At 51.5% G+C, this 19806-nt stretch overlaps 1 protein-coding gene and 1 long non-coding RNA gene across 2 annotated transcripts; both read left to right on the top strand.

Annotated features, from left to right (window-relative positions):
* The first annotated feature begins 1684 nt into the window (after positions 1 to 1684).
* LOC116902252 lies at positions 1685 to 6447 on the top strand. Its single transcript, XR_004388058.1, has 3 exons — positions 1685 to 2005; positions 6047 to 6252; positions 6328 to 6447. It is a non-coding gene; the product is annotated as an uncharacterized LOC116902252 (long non-coding RNA).
* Positions 6448 to 6490: 43 nt separating this feature from the next.
* Lpin3 (lipin 3) lies at positions 6491 to 19459 on the top strand. Its single transcript, XM_032904669.1, has 19 exons — positions 6491 to 6717; positions 8282 to 8377; positions 8988 to 9235; positions 9328 to 9408; positions 10459 to 10579; positions 10719 to 11061; positions 12329 to 12428; positions 12580 to 12740; positions 13287 to 13380; positions 13477 to 13546; positions 15163 to 15255; positions 15337 to 15380; positions 15957 to 16095; positions 16999 to 17147; positions 17324 to 17410; positions 17814 to 17966; positions 18129 to 18243; positions 18332 to 18435; positions 18578 to 19459. The coding sequence occupies exons 1-19, from the start codon at positions 6526 to 6528 to the stop codon at positions 18720 to 18722; spliced, it is 2535 nt and encodes an 844-aa protein (XP_032760560.1). The 5' UTR covers positions 6491 to 6525; the 3' UTR covers positions 18723 to 19459.
* The last annotated feature ends 347 nt before the right edge of the window (positions 19460 to 19806 follow it).

Raw genomic sequence — 19806 nt, forward strand, 5'->3', positions numbered from 1 at the left:
CCTCCAGAGAGCTGGGATTAAAGACTGTGAGACCCCAATTTTAGACAAGGAAAAAATTGACCCTGGCGTCAGACGCCTCAGACTGTGGCCTCTCTTGCCTTCTTACCTTCCTTCTTTGAGAATTCCTGTTTCCAGGGTTTTACCGTCGAATGTAATCCTTACACACATAATGACGCCACAGGCAATCTTGTGGCACACCACAACCCCCAGGGTGGCCTTGAGATTGCTCTGTCTTCAGCAGGGCTCCTCTGAGATAGCAACTAGATACTACAGCATGAACAACAAAAGCAATCATTTCTAACCAAGCTCTGTCCCCTTGGATCACATTTTGGCAATAGCTTCTCACTCCTCACCATCCAGTCCTTTCTGTAGCTTGCTTTTCCCAGTTCTCCACTCCCATCCCTCTAGGTTTGACTTTTTATGACTTTACCCTAAAGTTAATTAATTCATTAATTAATTATATTTAGAGCAGAGGTTCTCAGCTTGTAGGTAGAGAACCCCTGGGGGATGACCCCTTTTCACAGGGGTCACATATCAGATATCCTGCATATCTGATATTCACATTATGACTCATAACAGTAGCAAAATTACAGTTATGAAATAGCAACAAAAATAATGTTGACGGCTGGAGGTCACCAGGACTTGAGGAACTGTATTAAAGGGTCACAGCCTCAGGAAGGTTGAGAACCACTGATTGAAAGTGTGTGCACAGTGTGTACTCTGGCTTCACAGCCAGCCAGAGACCCCTTGTAAGTGCAGATTACAGTTCTCCAACTCAGAAGCAAGCACCTTTACTGGCTGAACCATTTTTTGTTTGTTTGTTTGTCTGCTTGTTTTGGCTTTTCCAGACAGGGTTTTACTATGTCTCCTTGGCTCTCCTGGAACTCCCTCTGTAGACCAGGCTACCCTGAAACTCTGGGATCTGCCTGCCTTTGCCTCCCAGTGCTGGAATAAAGGCGTGTGTCACCATGCTGGGCTGACGGAGCTATCTTTTAGGCAAAGCCTGCCTGTGCTTTTCAGAACAAAGGCCGTCGTCACCTTCTTAAGTTTTCCAGCACATCTTGTTTGCGGGGCTGATACATATAGGTAGTCAGAGAGGTCTTTGAATCAGGGGAGGCTTTGGACAGACTCAAAGCCATTCCTGGCTGGCCCTGGCCTTTTGCATTTATCGCCTTCAAATCTGCTCACGTGTCTTGCCTGCCCTTGAGATTGTTGGGTGGTGAGAAAGTGTGATTGGGAGAGAAGACTGGTCACCATCTGCCCTCTGCTGGCCGGTGGTGGTATTAAGCGCATTGCCCATCCGCTAATGTGTCTGATAGATGACTGAGCATTTATTTTTTGCAATGGCACTGAGCGCTTGAAGGTGATCTGTTCTTAAGGCGCTCAGTTCAAGGGGACATTTGAGGCTGGGTGGTGTAGCGGTGGTAGATCTCTTTTCGCGTATCACCGAGTTTGATATCAGTATGCAAAAACAAATAAACGAGGCTGACATTAATTGAGCAAATAAGACAGCTATGATCATATGGGGTGTGGAGGGTCAAGGAACGCTGTTCCCAGGATGGGAAATACAAGCGCCAAGCACTCGACAAAGGCATTCATGTTCTCTGGCAAATCTTACAAAGCTTTCCTCTCTAATCGGTGCGCGATTCGCCCAAGGTCACAGAGTCAGGTAGAAAGGAACAGGACGTAGGTAGACGCGGTTCCAAAGTCCTTACGTCTTTCGAGCTCCTGTCGTGGCAGCTGGTGGAGCTACGGCTGTGGTTGGGAACGGGTCAGAGCCCCTAAGTCTGGTGCTCCCCAGTCTCCATAGGAAAAAAGGAGCCCTTGAGTGTGAACACGGGACGGGGGCGGGGTCTTTTCGAAGTAAGGGGTGGAGCCTGAACTGACCGGTGACAGTGAAAGCCGCACCTGGTTGGTGGAAGGAGTGGAGCCCGGATCTCCCGGGTCCCAGAGGAAGCGGAAGTGCTGGGATCTGGACACTCACCTGTGGAACCTCTGCATACAGGTAGAGGCGGCGACTCTGGGTCTCAGTCCACGGGAGGGAAGTTTCTACTTAGGAACCTAGATGGGCTAGGAAAAAAAAATGTTCTTCTCCCACTCTGTTCTTCTATGTCATTTTCACTTCAAGGGCCAGGGTCCATTTGGAGCTAGAGAAAGAGTAGAGAGGTAATGGCTTCATTTCCTTCCTGCCCCTTTCCAGCGGTTGCGAGCTCCCTGGATAGCCAAGACTAGGGAGCTGGAGAGGAGATGCTAGAAACTTTTAGGGAGGCTGCCCCAGAGTGACCGTGTGTCCTTGGTACTGAGTCCTCAGTTGCAAAGGAATGTCCGGTCCCTTCCCTGGCCTGTCTTGCCAGTCAATGAGGGGAATTGAGACTTTCCCTCACCTGGGGCAACAGAAGTTGCCACCCTAGGCTGGAGAATTGTAACTTAGTGGTAGGCCACTTCCCTGGTCTAAGGGTCCTGATCCTTATACCCCCCTACTCTCTTTGGTGGCAGTTGGAAAGTCATCCCCATGACACTCCATGACTCCCCCATCTCAAAATCTAGGGACCCAAGAATCCAGAGCAACTTGTTTTGGCTTCCCTGTGGTGGAAGCAAACTGGCCCTGGAACCTTGATGACATATCTAGCCTGGCTTACGCTAGGTACTCCGCAAGGCCTGGAGTTCACCCGTCGTCCATCTTGTAAATAGCGAGGTTCCCACTGGTCATGGTGGGGGGTGTCAGCCTGCTGTGTCTAAACTGTTAACTGCAGGTAGAGGCTGCCCTACTGCGCTGCCCACAGCCTAAGCGAGCGGGACAGTCACGATTCTGGAAAGGATGCTGGCGTCTCTGCTAGATGTCACACACGGGCATAACACCTATTGTACAACGGGACTGTATGCAGATTGTCTCAGAGGGTACTCATCCCTACCTGATATTATCTCCTCTTAAAGAAGCTGGAATTTGGGGGTTGGGGGTTTGGCTCAGTGGTAGAACGCTTGCCTAGGAAGCGCAAGGCCCTGGGTTCGGTCCCCAGCCCGAAAAAAAAAAAAAAAAAAAAAAAAAAAAAAAAAAAAAAAAAAGCTGGAATTTAGACTCAGAGAAATAGGGGCTGGAGAGATGGCTCAGAGGTTAAGAGTGCCGGCTGCTCTTCTAGAGGACCCAAGTTCAATTCCCAGCAACTACACCTATCCGTAACTCAGTTCTGGGGGAATCTGACACCCTGACAGGGGGGTGGTGTCTGACACCCTCACATAGACATATATGCAGGCAAAGCACTAATGCACAGGAAAAAAATAAAATGAAGATATTTTTTAAAAAAAAAGATTCAGATAAGTGAAGCAATTTGCCCAAAGTCATAGCTGGGAAGGGGCAGGGTATAGATTAGAACTCAGCCACTGTGGTGTTCTTACCCACAGTGCTTTGCTGCCGTCAGTGATCTGGGTATCTGGTAATAAAGCCTTAACCTAAACAATAGGACAGTCAAGGGGGGAAAAGGCCAAAAAGAAGGTTTCCTTAGGGGTGGATGTGGCCAGGGTAGGATTTTACTTAGAAGTAGCCGAAGCCCAAGCAAGTGGGATTCTAGAGAGTGAGATGGTCTCACCTAAGGCTTATATTGTGAAAGGGAAACTGAGGCCAGCTAGTTGTTTGCCTGAGAACCTGTGAATAGACCTGAGTGATTCTAGTGACACCCCATCCCATGTGCCCACCTCTGCCATCTAGATCCTTTTCTTAGGTTAGTGACCCTCCACTGGGGACAGTTTTTCTCCCAAGGAGACATTTGACTTTATTTGCAGTGCTGTGGATTGCGCCTAGGGCCTTGCATGTAAAAGGCAAGTGCTCTCCTCCTGGGCTACATTCCTCCTAGGAGGCTTTTAGCATCTAGAGACAACTTGGCTGCCACGTCCTTGGATGGGAGCAGGGAGCCTACGGGCATCAAATGGTCAGGAACCAGAGATACTGTCTTACAATTTACCCTGCCACACACACACACACACACACACACACACACACACACACACACACACACACACACACACACACACGCACGCTACAGCAAACCAAGCCATCCTTGTTTTCCAGTTCTTTCCTTCCCAGCAGGTCTGAGGCAGCTTTGTTTTCACCCCTACTCTGGGCAACCCATGCTTACTCCTTTTATTCCTTTATTCCTGGAGACCCCTGGGTCTTCTCTGTTTTTCCTAGACTGACTAGTCTAGAGCTTTGCTCAACAGATAGGTGTCTGTCCTGTCAGTCTGTCTCGGTCTATAGTCATTGAGCTCGATGTTAGAGCAAAATGAAGCTTCCCACCGAGGAGCCAACAGGTGTCTTACAGACAAAATGGTTATTGGATTTGAGCAACATTACAGAGCCACAGAATTTAATTTCACCGCATTTTGACTTACCCTCCCGCTGGCTAGGTCAAGACTTTATTATCAGGTGCCTAGATCATGAATGGCCATGAGGCATTGTGGGTAAGGGTACCAAACTGCCTGGATACTGATCTCCACTCTGACAGTGACTAAGTTGTGACTCCGGGCAAATCACTTCACCTGTCTTCTTCTTCTTCTCCTTCTCCTTCTCCTTCTCCTTCTCCTTCTCCTTCTCCTTCTCCTTCTCCTTCTCCTTCTTCTCCTCCTTCTTCTCCTCCTCCTCCTCCTCCTCCTTCCTCCCTCCCCTCCTCTCCCCCCCCCTCCCCCTCCTCCTCCTCCTCTCCCCTCCCCCTCCTCCTCCTCCCCTCCTCCCCCCTCTTCCTCTTCCTCTCCTTCTACGACATTTTATTTAATGTAATTCAAAAGGTATTTTGGGTTTGCTAGAAGACAGTATAGTCTTATACAAACTTACAATGTTTAGTTACAGATTTTTTTTCCTAAGAGATAAAACCAACCAAAGAGTATACATTGGCTCGAGCTACGTGTGCCATTTATTGACACAGACAGAGGAAAGCCTGTCTGTGGTTCCAGAACCGAGCAGACAGCAGCATTCCCTCAGAAATGTTACCCACTGGGGTCCGACTTTCCGAAAGTCCTATCAAACACTCAAGGACTCAGGCACCACTTGGGACTTTCTTCAGCTGTACATGTGGACCCAGGAAGGGTCCTGAGTTTCCCACATTTCTAACAAGCTCCCAGTGACACGTATGCTACCAATTCCTGGACCACATTCCAAGATTGGTGCATCACAGAGCTGTACAGAGGTGGCTGCTCTCCGTGGTGTTTCAGGGACTGTGGACTAATTAAGGAGTCAGGAGACCTAAGTCACAGTCTCTTTTCTGCTCCCCCACACACACACATAATCTATACTCTATTATTACCATGAAGTGTGGTATATCACGTAGCTTCTTTGAAGGAAGATCCTGAACTGTTGTCCTCCAGGAATTCTTAGGCAAGATCTGAGAGAGGAGGGTGACCTGTTGCCGCGTCATGGGTCTTGCAGCCAGGGCAGTGGGTCCCTTACTTGGCAGTATAACAGGTGTGACGAGCTGAGTCTGGTTCAGGTGGAGCAGGAGGAGGGGGCACTGTGTCAGCTTGGCCATGACTCTCATTACAGCCCTGGCTTTTCTTTGTTGCCACTGAAGCCTCCTCCTTCACCTCTCCCCACCCTGCCTCATAGAGGAAAGCCGGAGGGACCAGTCCGACTGGGTTATAGGACAGTGCTGGCCAGAATGTGGCTCTGAGGACCTGCCTGGCTGAATTCTAGTCTGAAGCTAGAGACTGGCTGAGGACAGTGGCCTGGAGACCCTGGGAGGCTGTGGGCCTCATCTTACCAGGAAAAAAGGGTTGGGGTGAGGGCTGGTGTGGCTCCTTACTCTACACACAGACCTTACTTGGTGTCTGGACTAGTAATGTGGTTCAGTAGAGACTTAGGTACCTGGAATTCACATGCAGGAGCCCATTCAATTCCCTGGACCCAGGAGCAGCAAGCTAGCTAGACCCATTTCTTAAATGGAAGACTTCCTTTAGGACGCCACCTATTAACTAGCAGGCCTACCCGCATCAGGAGGCTCTCCCCGCTGCCCACGATGTCCTGTTTACACAGCGAATCTTCTTCCTATTTGTCCTTGCCAAGGGTTCCGGACGTGAGTCACACAGACCTGGACTTGAACCTCAGGTTCCGTCTTTCATAGGCGTGAGACCTTGGGCAAGTCACTCCACCTCCCCAAGCTTCACCTGGTTCGTCTGTAAACAGGAGTAATAGCAGCAGCTCTGGCAGCCTTGCAAGGTTGTCCTGAGGATTGGATGAGCCATGCCCATGGAGTGCTCATGGGCGTCACAGTGAGTCATAGCATTTAGAGACACGGGCAACCAGCCATTGTGCTATTGTTTCACCCCGAGTCCTTGTTTTTACAGATGTGGAGATTGGCAGTAGGAGAAGTCAGCCGGCTGCCCAAGGGTCCCACTGTAGGTTTGTGGGCCAGCCACGGCTAGTAGGCCCAGGTCTTCTGGAGATCCTCCCATCCCACGGCTGCTGCCTCTGTACAGGCACATTCCCTTTCCGAGGGCTGGACAACGTAAGCTTGGACATCCCAGTGTTGGCCAGCAGCAGCCATGAACTATGTGGGGCAGCTGGCAGAGACAGTGTTTGGAACAGTTAAGGAGCTATACAGGGGCCTGAACCCAGCCACACTGAGCGGCGGCATTGACGTGCTGGTGGTCAAGCAGGTGGATGGCTCCTTCCGATGCTCACCCTTCCATGTGCGGTTCGGCAAGCTGGGTGTCCTGCGGTCACGGGAGAAGGTGGTGAGTGCTTTGGCCTTCAGTCTGGCTTCATTGGGGTGGGCTTTTGAAAGTACAGATATGGGGATCCCTGTCTGTCTCTCTTCTTTTCTTTTCAGTGAATTTTCTTTAAAAATGTATCTTATTTTATCTTGTATATGTGTGTATATATGATTGTGTATATTTGTGTGTGAGCACACTGTGTGAGTGTGTGCATCTGCATGCGTGTGTGTGCGCGTCTGCGTGCATGTGTGCGTGTGTGTGTGTGTGTGTGTGTGTGTGTGTGTGTGTACGTCAGAAAACAACGTGGGAGGCTGTCCTTTCCTTCCACTGTGGGTTCCAGGGATTGAACTCAAGTCGTTAAGTTTGGCAGCAAGTGCTCTTTCCAACTGAGCCACCTCACTGGTCCTCACTGTTTTGGGGTTGGCTTCGGGCTTTGATCCCGAAGACTCTCATTTTCCCAGGTAGGAAGCCCAGAGGAGTAGAACCAAATGCTGCGGCTACCAGGCCTAACTCAACTTCCAAATGCTTCTCCTGTGGCCGTGCTAAATCACCTTGGGTCTTCAAACAAAGCCACGTCACCTTTAGGGACGGACACTTTTTTTTTTTTTTATATGCCTAGGGCTAAAAGTGGGATAGTTTGGGACAGTAAACAGGAGCTGATGATGTGGCCTTGAGACCAGTGTGTGGGAACAAGGGGTCAGTCCCTTAGCAGGACTATGTCTACTTCCTCACGTTCTTTTTGCACCTGGGTCCCTGTGTAAGCCACAGCCTAGTGGGCCCAAACCCCATTCGAGTTGAGGTAACTGAGTTTTTCAGAACCCTGATAGGAAGTTAAAAGGCAAGGTACTGAGAGGTAAGAGGTTGGGCCGTAGAGCAGTGAGTAAAAAGCTTGTGATGCCTGAACTTCGATTTCCAGCAAACTTTTCCAATCTCAATAGTGATGTGCACCATATGTCTGTGAATTTACAGTTTAAACACAGAAAGCCCGGAAGAGACGGCGATGGGGTAGCTCTCTGGAGCTCACTTGCCTTCTAACCTTGGTGAGCTCCAGGTCTCAAAGAATAAGGTAGAGAGTGACTGAGGAAGACGTCTGAGATTGACCTCTGACCTCCCCACATGAACATGTACACACACATGTGACACCACATACAAACACACATGAGACATAACACAAAGAGATCAGGGTGTAGTTGAAGACCCTTTGCAGGTCCTCACAAATAATGAGTTCTCTCCCCCCCCCCACACACACACAAGCCTAAGTTTCTTCGCCTAGAAAGACAATGATAGAAGTTACTACAAGGGGTTGTTAAACAGGACGCTCTACATAACACACTCTACAGTAAGTGGGAATTCTCACCATAGTCCATGCAGTCAACACCCGGGAGAGGGGAAAAGTAGGAGACTCAGGTCACGGTGGTGCTTTCTTGGGGACCATGTGATGAGCGAGAGGCCAGGGCCACTGAAGTCTGGAGAGCGCTCCGCCCACCTCAGAGCTGGTGGCAGGTGGGAGGGAGTGTGCCTTCAGATCTGGGTATGAGGACCCGTACCTTGGCCATGATGTCCCCAACCCCCATTCCCACTACAGGTGGACATCGAGATCAATGGAGAGCCTGTGGACTTGCACATGAAGTTGGGGGACAGTGGCGAGGCCTTCTTTGTCCAGGAGCTGGACAGTGATGAGGTAGGGACCATCCTCCTGGCTTGTGCCCGACGTCACCTCTCCACTGAGGCTCTATCTATCACGAGGGAACCTGGGGCCTGTCACTGCCCTTGACCGACCTCAGGGACATCTCTTCGGCAGAGATCTGATAAAGAGGGTCACTTGAAGCTGGCCTCAAATGTCATTATATCCACAGCCCAGAAAGGGGTGTGTGTGTACTTTGGTTCCTTCTGCTTCCTGAGGAAGGTTTCTGAAGCAGGGGCCCTCTGAGCTGACCCTCTGAGCCCATGGAAAGACAGCTTGGATTGGAAACTCAGAAAAGACAAGGCTAAGGGGACCGCTAAGAGTAGAGCCTGGCTGTTCTAGTCTGTATCAGACCCATACACCGAGAAGACAGAATTGGGGTGCATGTGAAAAGACCGGTGTCTTGCAGAATGAAGGCAGGGCCTAGCCCAAGTCAACAAAAGAGTTTGCCTCGACTGCTGCATCACCTCAGTTAGAGGGGGCTTTGCGGCCAGTGTGGGCTGCCACTGCCTCTGCTCAGGCCCCGTGCCTGGCCCTAAATGAGTTTGCCGTGGGGCTGTGGATAACCTGATGGCCCTACCACTTTTAGCCCTTGTTTTCTCCACAGGAAGACGTGCCTCCTCGACTGTGCACCTCACCCATCCCGTGGGGAGGCCTGTCAGGCTTTCCCTCAGACTCCCAGCTGGGCACAGCTAGCGAGCCTGAGGGCCTCGTCATTACGGGACGGAGAAAGAGGCGGCGCAGGAGGAAACCCAGGCGCAGGGAGGATGCGGCGGACTCCAGTTCTGAAGAGCTAGAGGCAGGTGCCGAGAGTGAGCTGACCTTGCTGGAAAAGCCAATGCCAGAGTCCCCAAGGTAGGTAGGAACCAGGTCGGGGCACAGGGCACTCTAGCCCGGGGCAAATGACTCTGGACAAGGGTCTTGATGTCTCTGTGGTCCCTAAGCAGTGCTCGGAAGGAAGAGGAGCCCTCATCGCAGCCTAGAGACATCTACCCCTACTCTGATGGCGAATGTACGCCCCAGGCCAAGTAAGTGTTGAAGTGGGCAGCAGGCTGGTGTGAAACTGTTTTCAGCTTACGTCTCTGTGATGACTAATGCCTCAGGACCCACCCAGCCGGTTTGTTGCCCATCTATATTTCTTTTTTGTAAAACGTTAAAAGTTTGGGGCAATTTTTTTTATTTATTTATTTTTTTTTTTTTTGTCTTCATTTTGATAAAGTTTTGACTTAGGATCGAACTCACTTTTTCAGTTGTGGCAAAATACTCTCGAGATGGACTTCCCCATTTTAGCCAGTTCAGAGTGCGCGATAGCATGAAGTCGGTTCACAACGTTATGTGACCATAGCTACTCAGTAGTTCTAGAACTTTCCTTCACGCTGGACAGAAACTCTATACCCATTAAGAAGTCATGTCTTTGGGGCTGGAGAGATGGCTCCACACTTAAGAGCACTTGCTGCTCTTCCCGGGGATCCAGTTCAGTTCCTCACACGTTAGGAAGCAGCTCACAGCTACCTGTCACTCCAGCTCCAGGAGATCTGATGCCCTCTTCTGGCCTCCATAGGCACTGCACTCACTTGCACACACACACACACACACACACACACACACACACACACACACACACACACACACACACACGTAGAGCTCACGGAAGTCACATCTTGCCATCCTTTTTGTTTTGATTTTTTTTTTTTTAGACAAGGTGTGACTTAGCCAAAGCTAGCCTTGAACTCTTTATGTAGCAGAAGATGATACTAAGATTACAGGCATGTGTTACCGCACCTAGCTTTAAAAAAACTAAAACCGGATTGCTTTCTTGTTGCTGATTTGTGGAATTCTTTACATAGGTACATTTATATATGTGTGTATGTGTGTATATGTGTGTGTGTGTGTGTGTGTATCCCCATATATATCCATATTTATCTAGATCTGTGTGTGTGTATATTTTGGATACAGCACAGGCATAAATATCTGTTGAAAATGGTTTTCCATGTTGAAAATGGTTTTCCATGTTGTCTGAGATTGAGGGATGGCGACAGGCTGACTAGTGGTGGTCTCTGAATGCTTGTTCTTTGCAGCCTCTCATCTGCTGACCTAATGTCCCCTAAGAGTGACTCAGAGCTAGAGCTGCGGCCCTTGGAGCCCAGTCCTCTGAGGGCTGAGTCTCATATGCAGTGGGCCTGGGGGAGGCTGCCTAAGGTGAGTTCTTCCTTGCTTCTCCAGTCTCTGCCTTTCGGGGACTCCCTGGCCACTCTGTATGAGGAGTAGAGCCCCTGGGATGTGCACCGTGTGAGCTCACATGCACCCCACTTGTCTTCCTGTATTTGTCTGATCGAAGGTGGCGAAAGCTGAGCATCCTGAGTTCTCGTTGGTCCTTGAAAGTATGGCTGAGGCAATCTGTGCTCTTCCTGGGGAACCCAGCCCTTCCTCTATGGCTGGCGTGGACACTTTGAGATCCCCAGCGCTGCAACCAGGAGTCAGGGAAGATATGTTTCATCCTGATGTGGAGGCACATTGTGAGGAAACTCCCATGGATTCTCCTCTTGCTGCCCCAGAGAGTAAGGAAACCAAGACTCAGCACCCCAGGGGTACAGGACACCCTCCTGCCACAAAATCATGGAGCTGGACCACTCCAGAGAGCCACACGCCCTCTGGACGTACAGAAGTCTCCAGAGGAAGAGGTGAGTGATGGCTGGGTCTCTCTCTTTGCATCCCTAGCCCCAGGTTATGTCCTGGGTGGGCTGTAGGACTTCAGGTACAGTTTGAGCAGCTGCCATATGCCAGGCCTTGTGCCTGGCCAGTGTTCCCAGGGTCTAGTTCCATGGAGGAGCCAAATGGCATGTGCATAAACAAGACAGAGCCTAGCATAGACCACACAGAACAGAGTCATTAGCTCGGGGCTGGGGCCTAGGAAAGCACGTGGTCTCTGAGTAATGAGAGTTATAACCAAGACATGGGCAATGAAGATACAGCTATGGGAGGGATGAGAAGAAAATTCTAGGCAGAGGAGGCTGCATGAATCAGGCCTCCAAGGTGGGAGATGGGTTTCAGGCCTGGGACCTGAGAGCCGTCTTGAGTGAATAGGGATGACGGATGCTGGGTCAGGACGTCAGGCAGGCCAAGCAAGGCTGGCCTTCCTCAGCACCCAGCCTGTCTTTACTGAAGAGTGGTAGGAAGGCCCCTGCACTGATAGCCACTGATTTATAGGAAGCAAAATTAAGTTAAATAATTAAGGGCTGGGCATGGTGTGCCGTTGGTGGGATGCTCGTCTGACATGGAGGAAGCCACGGTTCGAGCCCTAGTCTCAGATAAACTGCGTCCAGTGATGCAGGCTTTTATCCCAGAATTTGGGAGATTCAGGTGGAGGGGATCAGGAATTCAAGGTTGCCCTTGGCTACATCATGAGTTCAAAGCGAGCCTGGGATATACGAGGCCCTGTCTCAAAGAAACAGTGCATAGGGTTAGTGCGATGACTCAGTGGGTAAAGCACTGACCCCAAGCCTGAGAACCTGGGTTTGGTCCCCAGGATCCACACGGTGGAAGGCGAGAACTGACGCCTGCAAGCTGTCCTCTGACCAGTACACGTGTACTGTCATCCTCAGACCATGGCACACTGGCACACATGTCCCTCCACCGACACACACACACACACACACACACACAAAATAAATAAAATCGCTTTTAATAAATAATAAATAATAAATAGGTAAAATAAGATGTAATGGTTCAAGTGAGCAAACTTTGAAAGTGCACTTCTGTGCCACACCAACGTCTCTGAAGTATGGCTAAGTGGCTCCCACGCTAGACAGTATGGATATGGGGCCCTTCTGTCATGGAAGACTTCTATTGGACAGCACCACCTTGAGACACTCAGAGGAGAAGGGACACATGTCGTTCATGCCACGGAATCCATGTTCGGTGTGTGACTGTCCCCTCATTCATTCTCAGCTTCCCTGAAGAGAAGCCAGCACCTGGGCCCAAGTGATATCTACCTGGATGATCTGCCCTCCCTGGACTCTGAGAATGTGGCCCTCTATTTCCCCAAGAGGTGCTTGGGCACCGGGTGGCAGGGAGTTTGGGACTGGGGTCTGTGGAGCCAAAGGCCCTAGTCCCAAGCTTATCAGGGGCCTGGGAGGAAAGCGGGGAACCCCTTCATCTTTTGTATTCATATCATTGCTGTCCACCCTCTTTGCCTTTAGTGACTGTGGGATGGGGGCCAGGAGGTGGAGCGAGCCCAGCAGCCAGAAGCTGCTGGAGAACCCCAACCGTGAGCACACAGCAGAGTGCACTCTGGACTCCGTGGACAGAATAGAATTGTCCCTCTGTGGTGGACTGGCCGACACTCGCGATATCTCCCTGGGTATGCTCAACCATGGTGCCAGCCATTCCAAGGATTAGTGCGGAGCTAGGGACCAAGGGAGGATGGGGAGGATGGGGAGGATGTTCAGGGATCAGAGAAGGGATGGAGACTCCTAGGGATGAACAGAGAGGGAAGAGGAGAACAGATATGACACTCGGGAGCCATTGGAGGACAGAAATGACCCCTCAGGGTCAAGGAAGAGCAAGGAAGACCTCCAGAGACCACCACAGGGCAGGGAAGTCTCCAGGAGCCGGAAGTCAGGGAAGACGTTTGAGGATTGAGGGCACAGATGGGAGGCAGGGCAGGGCTTCCTGCACTCGCTATCCTGTGGTGCCCGCTCTCAGCCACCATTTTTATGGCATAAATGCTCGATCGTAAGCCTTGACCTAACCTGTGATCCCTGGAGTGGGAATAGGTGAAGCACCACAGAGCCAGGAGATGTTACCAAGTGAAAGACCTAGCCAACAGGAGGTATGGAGGGGACGAGGGAAGCAGATTGTGTGGGTCATGACAGCCTCAGCCCTCACGTTCTGCCTCTGTGCCCAGAGAAGTTCACCCAGCACATGGTCTCCTACGAGGACCTCACGAAGAATCCCGGGCTCCTGGATGACCCAAACCTCGTGGTGAAAATCAACGAGAAGTGAGTAGCCGGTTGGGGATGGCTGGTGTCCAGAGTTACCCACTCTCGATACCCTCAGAGGTACAGTAGCTCCAATACTTCATTCTTTCTCTCCAGGCATTATAACTGGGCTGTGGCTGCCCCCATGATTCTTTCTCTGCAAGCCTTCCAGAAGAACTTACCTGAGGTAATGCTTAGAACACCACCGGGGCTGATGCCTTGAAGCCATAGCCTCGGCAAGAAAGTAGATGGTGAACAGAGATAGGGCTTGGAGCTTGTGGCTACTGCCTACCAGACCGCTCTCCAGGCAGGAAACAGAGGGCCTCAAAGTCCTGCCCATCCTGTGTGGACAAAGGCTGTCATTCCAAGGATTCTCAGCCATGGCTGGGTTTGGGCTCTTCATCAGCAGCACTCAGGAGAGATCAGAACAGCATAAACATCCAACAGATGGCCGCACTGAGACAAACCTTCAACAGGAGAGTTTGGGATCTGAAAGATGGGGCCTGGGAAAGAGGGTTCCACCCTGGCCCTCCTCTGCTGAGCTCAGGGGTGCTGGCCCCCTAGGTCAGCCTTCCTCTGTGGTATACCTCTTATACGCCATATTGAGGTGTCATGAGCCAAACGCACCCACCCTCCAGGAAGGCACAGTTGATCAAAGACTCATCCAGATGAGCACCAGATTCAACCGATCAGTAGATGAGTAGCCTGGGGTGCTGAACAAGTCCCCACTAGTCAAATGAGTGACAGTCCTGAGCAGGTCAGGCAGGGAGCAGCGCGTGTGGATACCCAGATGGGGGAAGGAAGCCAGTGTTTATATTCCTTTTCAGAAGGAATATCACCTGGCCTTCTGCAGCCACCTGCCCTCTCTGTGAGGTCAGGGAAGGCATAGCCTTGGCAAGAAAGAGGATGGTGAACAGAGAGGGGCCCGGGACTCTCCCTGCTGTTTCTGCTCTCTGCGAGACCCCCAGGGCCCCACTCTTGTCTTATCTGTGACTCTTAGCTCAGTTAGGATTCTTCAAAGGCATCTAAGTGTTGACAGCATCCCTTTAGTGATGTCTGGTTCTATCATATGGTGGCAGGGCCTAGGACCTACGGGAAGAAGGAGAGCCCATCCCTTGTTTGACTCTCCTCGTTTTATCCAGACGGATCTGCTACTTGAGGCCTTTGAGAGGCCCCCACCCACGCCTGCTGGCTCCCGGATTGATAAACCCCAAGCTCGTGTTCTTCTGACTTGAGTTCTGTAAACAGCACCACTAGGGTGCTGATAGGTCATCCAGGCGGGTTTCTTACCATGCATCTAATCAGCTTTTCTTTCTTTTTCTCCTTAAGGTAATGATACCTCAGTCAGATAACGATCAGAATACCAAGAGAGGGATAGGATCATGAGTTAGGATCACTGACTTCAGGAAATTGTTTGTGTCTGTCTTTGGGTTAAAGAGTACACTGACTATGTCTGTTCCTGGGGCTATGGGGAGGCATCCTGCGTTGAGTACCAGTTCTAAGATTCTCCCGATACAGTACTACCCTCAGTCACTCTAGTAGGGCATGGGCTCATGAGATCGGGAAGCTGAACTAGAGCCCAGGAGTTCTGGCGAGGCGGGAGGGGCCTTTGGTCGCCTTTGCAGACTTCCTTGAGCCATTCTTAGGCTCTCGGGAGGAGGTGAACATTTTCTTCAGCCTCTAGAAGTTGGCAGTACCTTGCTCTAGGGTGGGCTGAGATTCTGGGCTCATGGGGTTCCCATTGTCAACCTAAGGTAGATTTATGTGGTGTAGAAAGAGCTCATGGCTGTCATCCACCCACAGAGCACTGTGGACAAGCTTGAAAAGGAGAAGATGCCCCGGAAAGGTGGGCGATGGTGGTTTTCCTGGAGACGCAGGGACTTCCCAGCCGAGGAGGTAGGTGGGTGGCCGGTGATCACAGGGCAGGGCCAGCACAGGCCAGGAAGCAGAATCTGCTTATGGAAGTTCTTCCCACAGCGCAGTGCCCAGAGGGAGAAAGCGGCAACCAGGAAACAGCAGGGGTGAGTAGAACCTGTTAGCAGGGCTTGGGACTGGAGCCTGGTGAGGATCGGCCTGGTGGGGGAGGGTGCCAGACCTCTTTCCCAGCCTTTTCATTCCCCTGAGAAATGTCCCCACCTCCAAGATGGGAAAACAGACCTAGAGACATACCAGGTGTCCCTCAGGTAGGCAGTGACAAAGCTGACCAGGGGCTGCTGTATTAAGGGGAGGGACAAGGGTCTCTCTACCCCAGCCCACACTTGATTCTAATCTTGGAAGCAACCCAGCAATCCAGCTTGTGGAAAGAGTGACCAAGGGTGGGCTAGCTGAAGCCAAAACAAGTGAGATTAGGGACAAGTTCCAGGATACACGTGTTCAGGAAGATACCTCCAGGTAGACACCCCAAGAGAGGCATAGTGAAGCTAGATGGTTAGGCCTCCATCCCAGCTTGGCTCTCGGCTCCCTGGGCAGACACCCCACCTAGGCGGCAGCTCTAGAGTGATAGGAACAGGGCCTGGATCGCTCAGGTGCCTGCGCTGAGGGTAAGCAAAAGGCCTATGGCTGGGGGAAGTGGTTCAAAATGCCAGCAATGCCCGCAGAGAGAAGACAGAGGTCCTAAGCAGTGACGACGATGTCCCAGACAGCCCTGTGATCCTTGAAGTGCCCCCACTGCCATCCTCCACTCCGGGCTATGTCCCTACCTACAAGAAGTCTCTTCGTCTCTCTTCCGATCAGATCGTGAGTGTGCAGATCCCTGTCTTCCTGGGTGGAGGGGCTGGGCTGTGTTAATTCCATTCAGATCTCACAGGACCAAGGTGAAGTGCAGTTCACCACAGCCAGAATCGACAGGCAGCTTCTCCATGGCCTGTGTTAAATACCCGGGGTGGGGGTGGGGGCTCACTTCTTCATAGACCAGCTGATTTCTGTTAGAAGCTCTAAGGGAAAAGTCCTCTCATATCCTAGAATATCCACCTGCAGTGTACTGCAGTGTACCTTGGAAACCTCTTGGAAGCCATCAGTGCTGATAACAGCTCTTCAGATTTTCGACAACCCCATCCAGCCTTCATTATATGGATTCCCTGAGCTCTGTATCTGGTAGCCCCACGATCAGGAAGGCATTCATGGTTTGACCAGCTTGGTACAAGATAGCAGTCCCTTGCCTGGGGCCCTAGAGTACTTGTCCAGTTTTGGATCAGCCTGGACACAGAGATCTCCTAGCTATGATGGAGAGAAGCCAGCCTCATTCTCTAAGGTTCACATCCAGGGCCAGGTCTCACTTTAGCTACCCTCGCCCCCTGAAAGGGCTTTCTATGATGATCACACAGCCCCACCTCCCTTTGGATAAAGTATTTTCCTATCATGACTAGCCCTCGCCTTGGGGCTGATCTCGAAACCCAGGCAGAGAGTCACAAATGTGGTTTGTCTGTAATTTGCGCCATGGAACAGAAAGCGCTGTGCAGGTACCCGGGCAGCACAGATGCCCTCTTTCTATATACAAGTGTCTGTGTGTGGTTGCTGTATAACGCCTCAGGAAGGGTCTCAGAACTAACAGGAAGAGGGGAAAAGAGGCTCATGGGGATCAAAACCACAGCCAAAGTGTAGGGTGACAGATCATACCTTCTCCCTTTGTCTGTCCCCCAGCGGTGTCTAAACCTGAATGAAGGAGCTAACGATGTGGTCTTCAGTGTGACTACCCAGTACCAAGGCACCTGCCGTTGCAAAGCCACCATCTACCTGTGGAACTGGGATGACAAGGTGGTCATCTCTGACATAGACGGCACCATCACCAAGTGAGACCTAGCTGGCTGTGAGGAGTCTGGGGGAGTGCCTGGGGACCTACCTCCCATTGTTCTGGGTGTATGGGAGCAGTGTGCAATGCCTTCTTCCAGGTGGGCCACGTTGAGCCACGCCCATGGAGCATGGGAGCCATGTGGGTAGCCTAAATGACTTTCTTCCCTGCTTATAGGTCGGATGCTCTGGGCCACATTCTGCCCCAGCTGGGGAAAGACTGGACACACCAGGGCATTACTAGTCTCTACCACAAAATCCATCTGTGAGTGCTGAGCTCTGGCTGACTGGGTCGGGACTCCTAGCTGGAGGGTAATAGAGTATCTTGGGCCACCCTAACTTCTGTCCTGGGAAGCCAGTCTTGGGTGCCACCAGGAGTAGACTGGGAAGTCCATAAAACAGAGACCTTTCTGGTCCTTAGTTCTCTCGTGAGTCATGTACCTGCTGACCACAAGGTAGCAGAAAGCCATCTCTATCCTGGCCCATAAAATAGTATCCAAGTTCCAGCTGGGACAGATGCTGACAATACCCACCCCCAAGGCCTTCCTCAGTCTCATTCTTCAAAGCCCTGTGGGTTTGAGGGCCAGAGACCCCCACTGAGCTGTGTTTGTAGCGAATGGATAATGGGAATAGGGAAGGTATCTCTGATGACTGTCTCCCACCCCCAGAAATGGGTACAAGTTCCTGTACTGCTCAGCACGGGCTATCGGCATGGCTGACCTCACCAAGGGGTACCTGCAGTGGGTGAGCGAGCACGGCTGCGGCCTCCCTAAGGGCCCCATCCTACTGTCTCCCAGCAGCCTCTTCTCCGCCCTCCACAGGTAACCACGCTTACACACACGGGGAAGGCAAGAGCACCTCCAGCCTAGCACACATTTGCTCCTGGGTATCTCACAAGACTGGTCAGACAACATGTCCTCTGACTCTCTGGTGTCTTGTCTTTCCTTTGCCCTCATCCCCGTCCGTGACCATGGCCACTCCAGGGAAGTAATCGAGAAGAAGCCAGAGGTGTTCAAGGTTGCCTGCCTGAGTGATATCCAGCAGCTGTTTCTGCCCCAAAGACAGCCTTTCTATGCCGCGTTTGGGAACAGGCCTAACGTGAGTGTCCCCTCCTTACAGCTGCAGCCCCACCTCCCTGCCCCCCAGCAGTCTCAGACGCTGCCCTAACCCTTTCTGTCTCTTGCAGGATGTTTTTGCCTACAGGCAGGTGGGCCTCCCTGAGTCTCGAATCTTCACAGTCAACCCCCGGGGAGAGCTCATCCAAGAGCTCATAAAGAACCACAAATCCACGTAAGGCCCTGTGTCCCCCACCCGCAGCCTCTCCCAGGACCCGGATGCCACCTCTTCTCCTGGATAAATCCTGGGCCTCGCCAGCTGTGAAGGCCACTGCCTTGTGACAACTCTGACTCATTGCTGCCCATTCTGCCCACAGGTACCAGCGGCTTGGAGAGGTGGTGGAGCTTCTCTTCCCGCCCGTGGTGCGCGGCCCCAGCACAGACCTGGCCAACCCCGAATACAGCAACCTCTGCTATTGGCGGAAGCCACTGCCATGTGTGAACTTTGACACCCTGGTTTGAGCTTGCCCTGATGGTTCTCCTTGGCCTGACCCAGGACTGATGGAGTACTTAGGACAGTAGGGGTCAGAAGATGAGTGCCGTGGGCCAATCCAACAAGGGCTGCAAGTTGACTGGCAGCCACCACTACCGCCACCTTGAAATACAAATGGCCGTGTTCGTCAGTTTGACCGCTCGGTACCAGGGCACTGGGTTTGAAGAACTGGAACAAGATGGCATCTGACAGAGATGGCACTGAATGAGGCCCAGGTGGCTGTGGGGAGCATGGGGAGTACTCAGGGACCCACCTCTCTATCCGGAGTCAGGTAGCTGTCCCAGGCCTCAGTACAGCCCTGACCTCCAGCTATTAAACATGTCACTAGACCCTTGCAGGGTTCTCTGGCTCCTAGGCCATTGGTTCTCAATCTGTGGGTCGCAACCCCTTCGGAGGTCGAATGACCCTTTCACGGGGGTTTCCTATCAGATATCCTGTTTATCAGATATTTACATTATGATTCAAAACTACAGTTATGAAGTAGCAGTGAAAATAATTGTATTGACAACCATGAGGAACAGTATTAAAAAGTCACAGCATTAAGAAGGTTGAGAACCACTGTCCTTGGGGTATCATCTGGGAATACTACGATCCCACGGGTTTCGGGAGCCCAGACTGCCCTCCAGAGCCAAGTGTCTCTGTGATCCCGTCTCTCTGCTCATAGGTCTTGATCTAAGTATCTAAGATCAGTTCATCTACCTTGAAATCTCAGCTCCAAGCCTGACAAAAAGACCCTCTGACAGAAAGAAATGATTTGGGGGTCATAGAAGGGCTCATGGAGTGTGGCTCCTGCCTGGCCCTGTTGGTTTCAGCCCCTTCTTGAGGGCTTAGCCCAATCCTGGCTACAGCAGATGGCTTTTGCTGACCCTCCTGCACTGGCTTCTGCAGCCAAGTCTAGTGGCCAGCTGGTTGAGCGAGCCACGATCCAAGGCACAACGGGACACAGAATGACAGTAACTTTCCCTCCCAGTGCCATTAGTGAAGAAAGCACCTTTAAACCGGTTAAAAGATTTAATCCTCAACCTGTTTTCCAACCCACATCAGAGTGGAGGG

This window comes from Rattus rattus, chromosome 5 (assembly GCF_011064425.1).
Source record: "Rattus rattus isolate New Zealand chromosome 5, Rrattus_CSIRO_v1, whole genome shotgun sequence".
Lineage (NCBI taxonomy): Eukaryota > Metazoa > Chordata > Mammalia > Rodentia > Muridae > Rattus > Rattus rattus.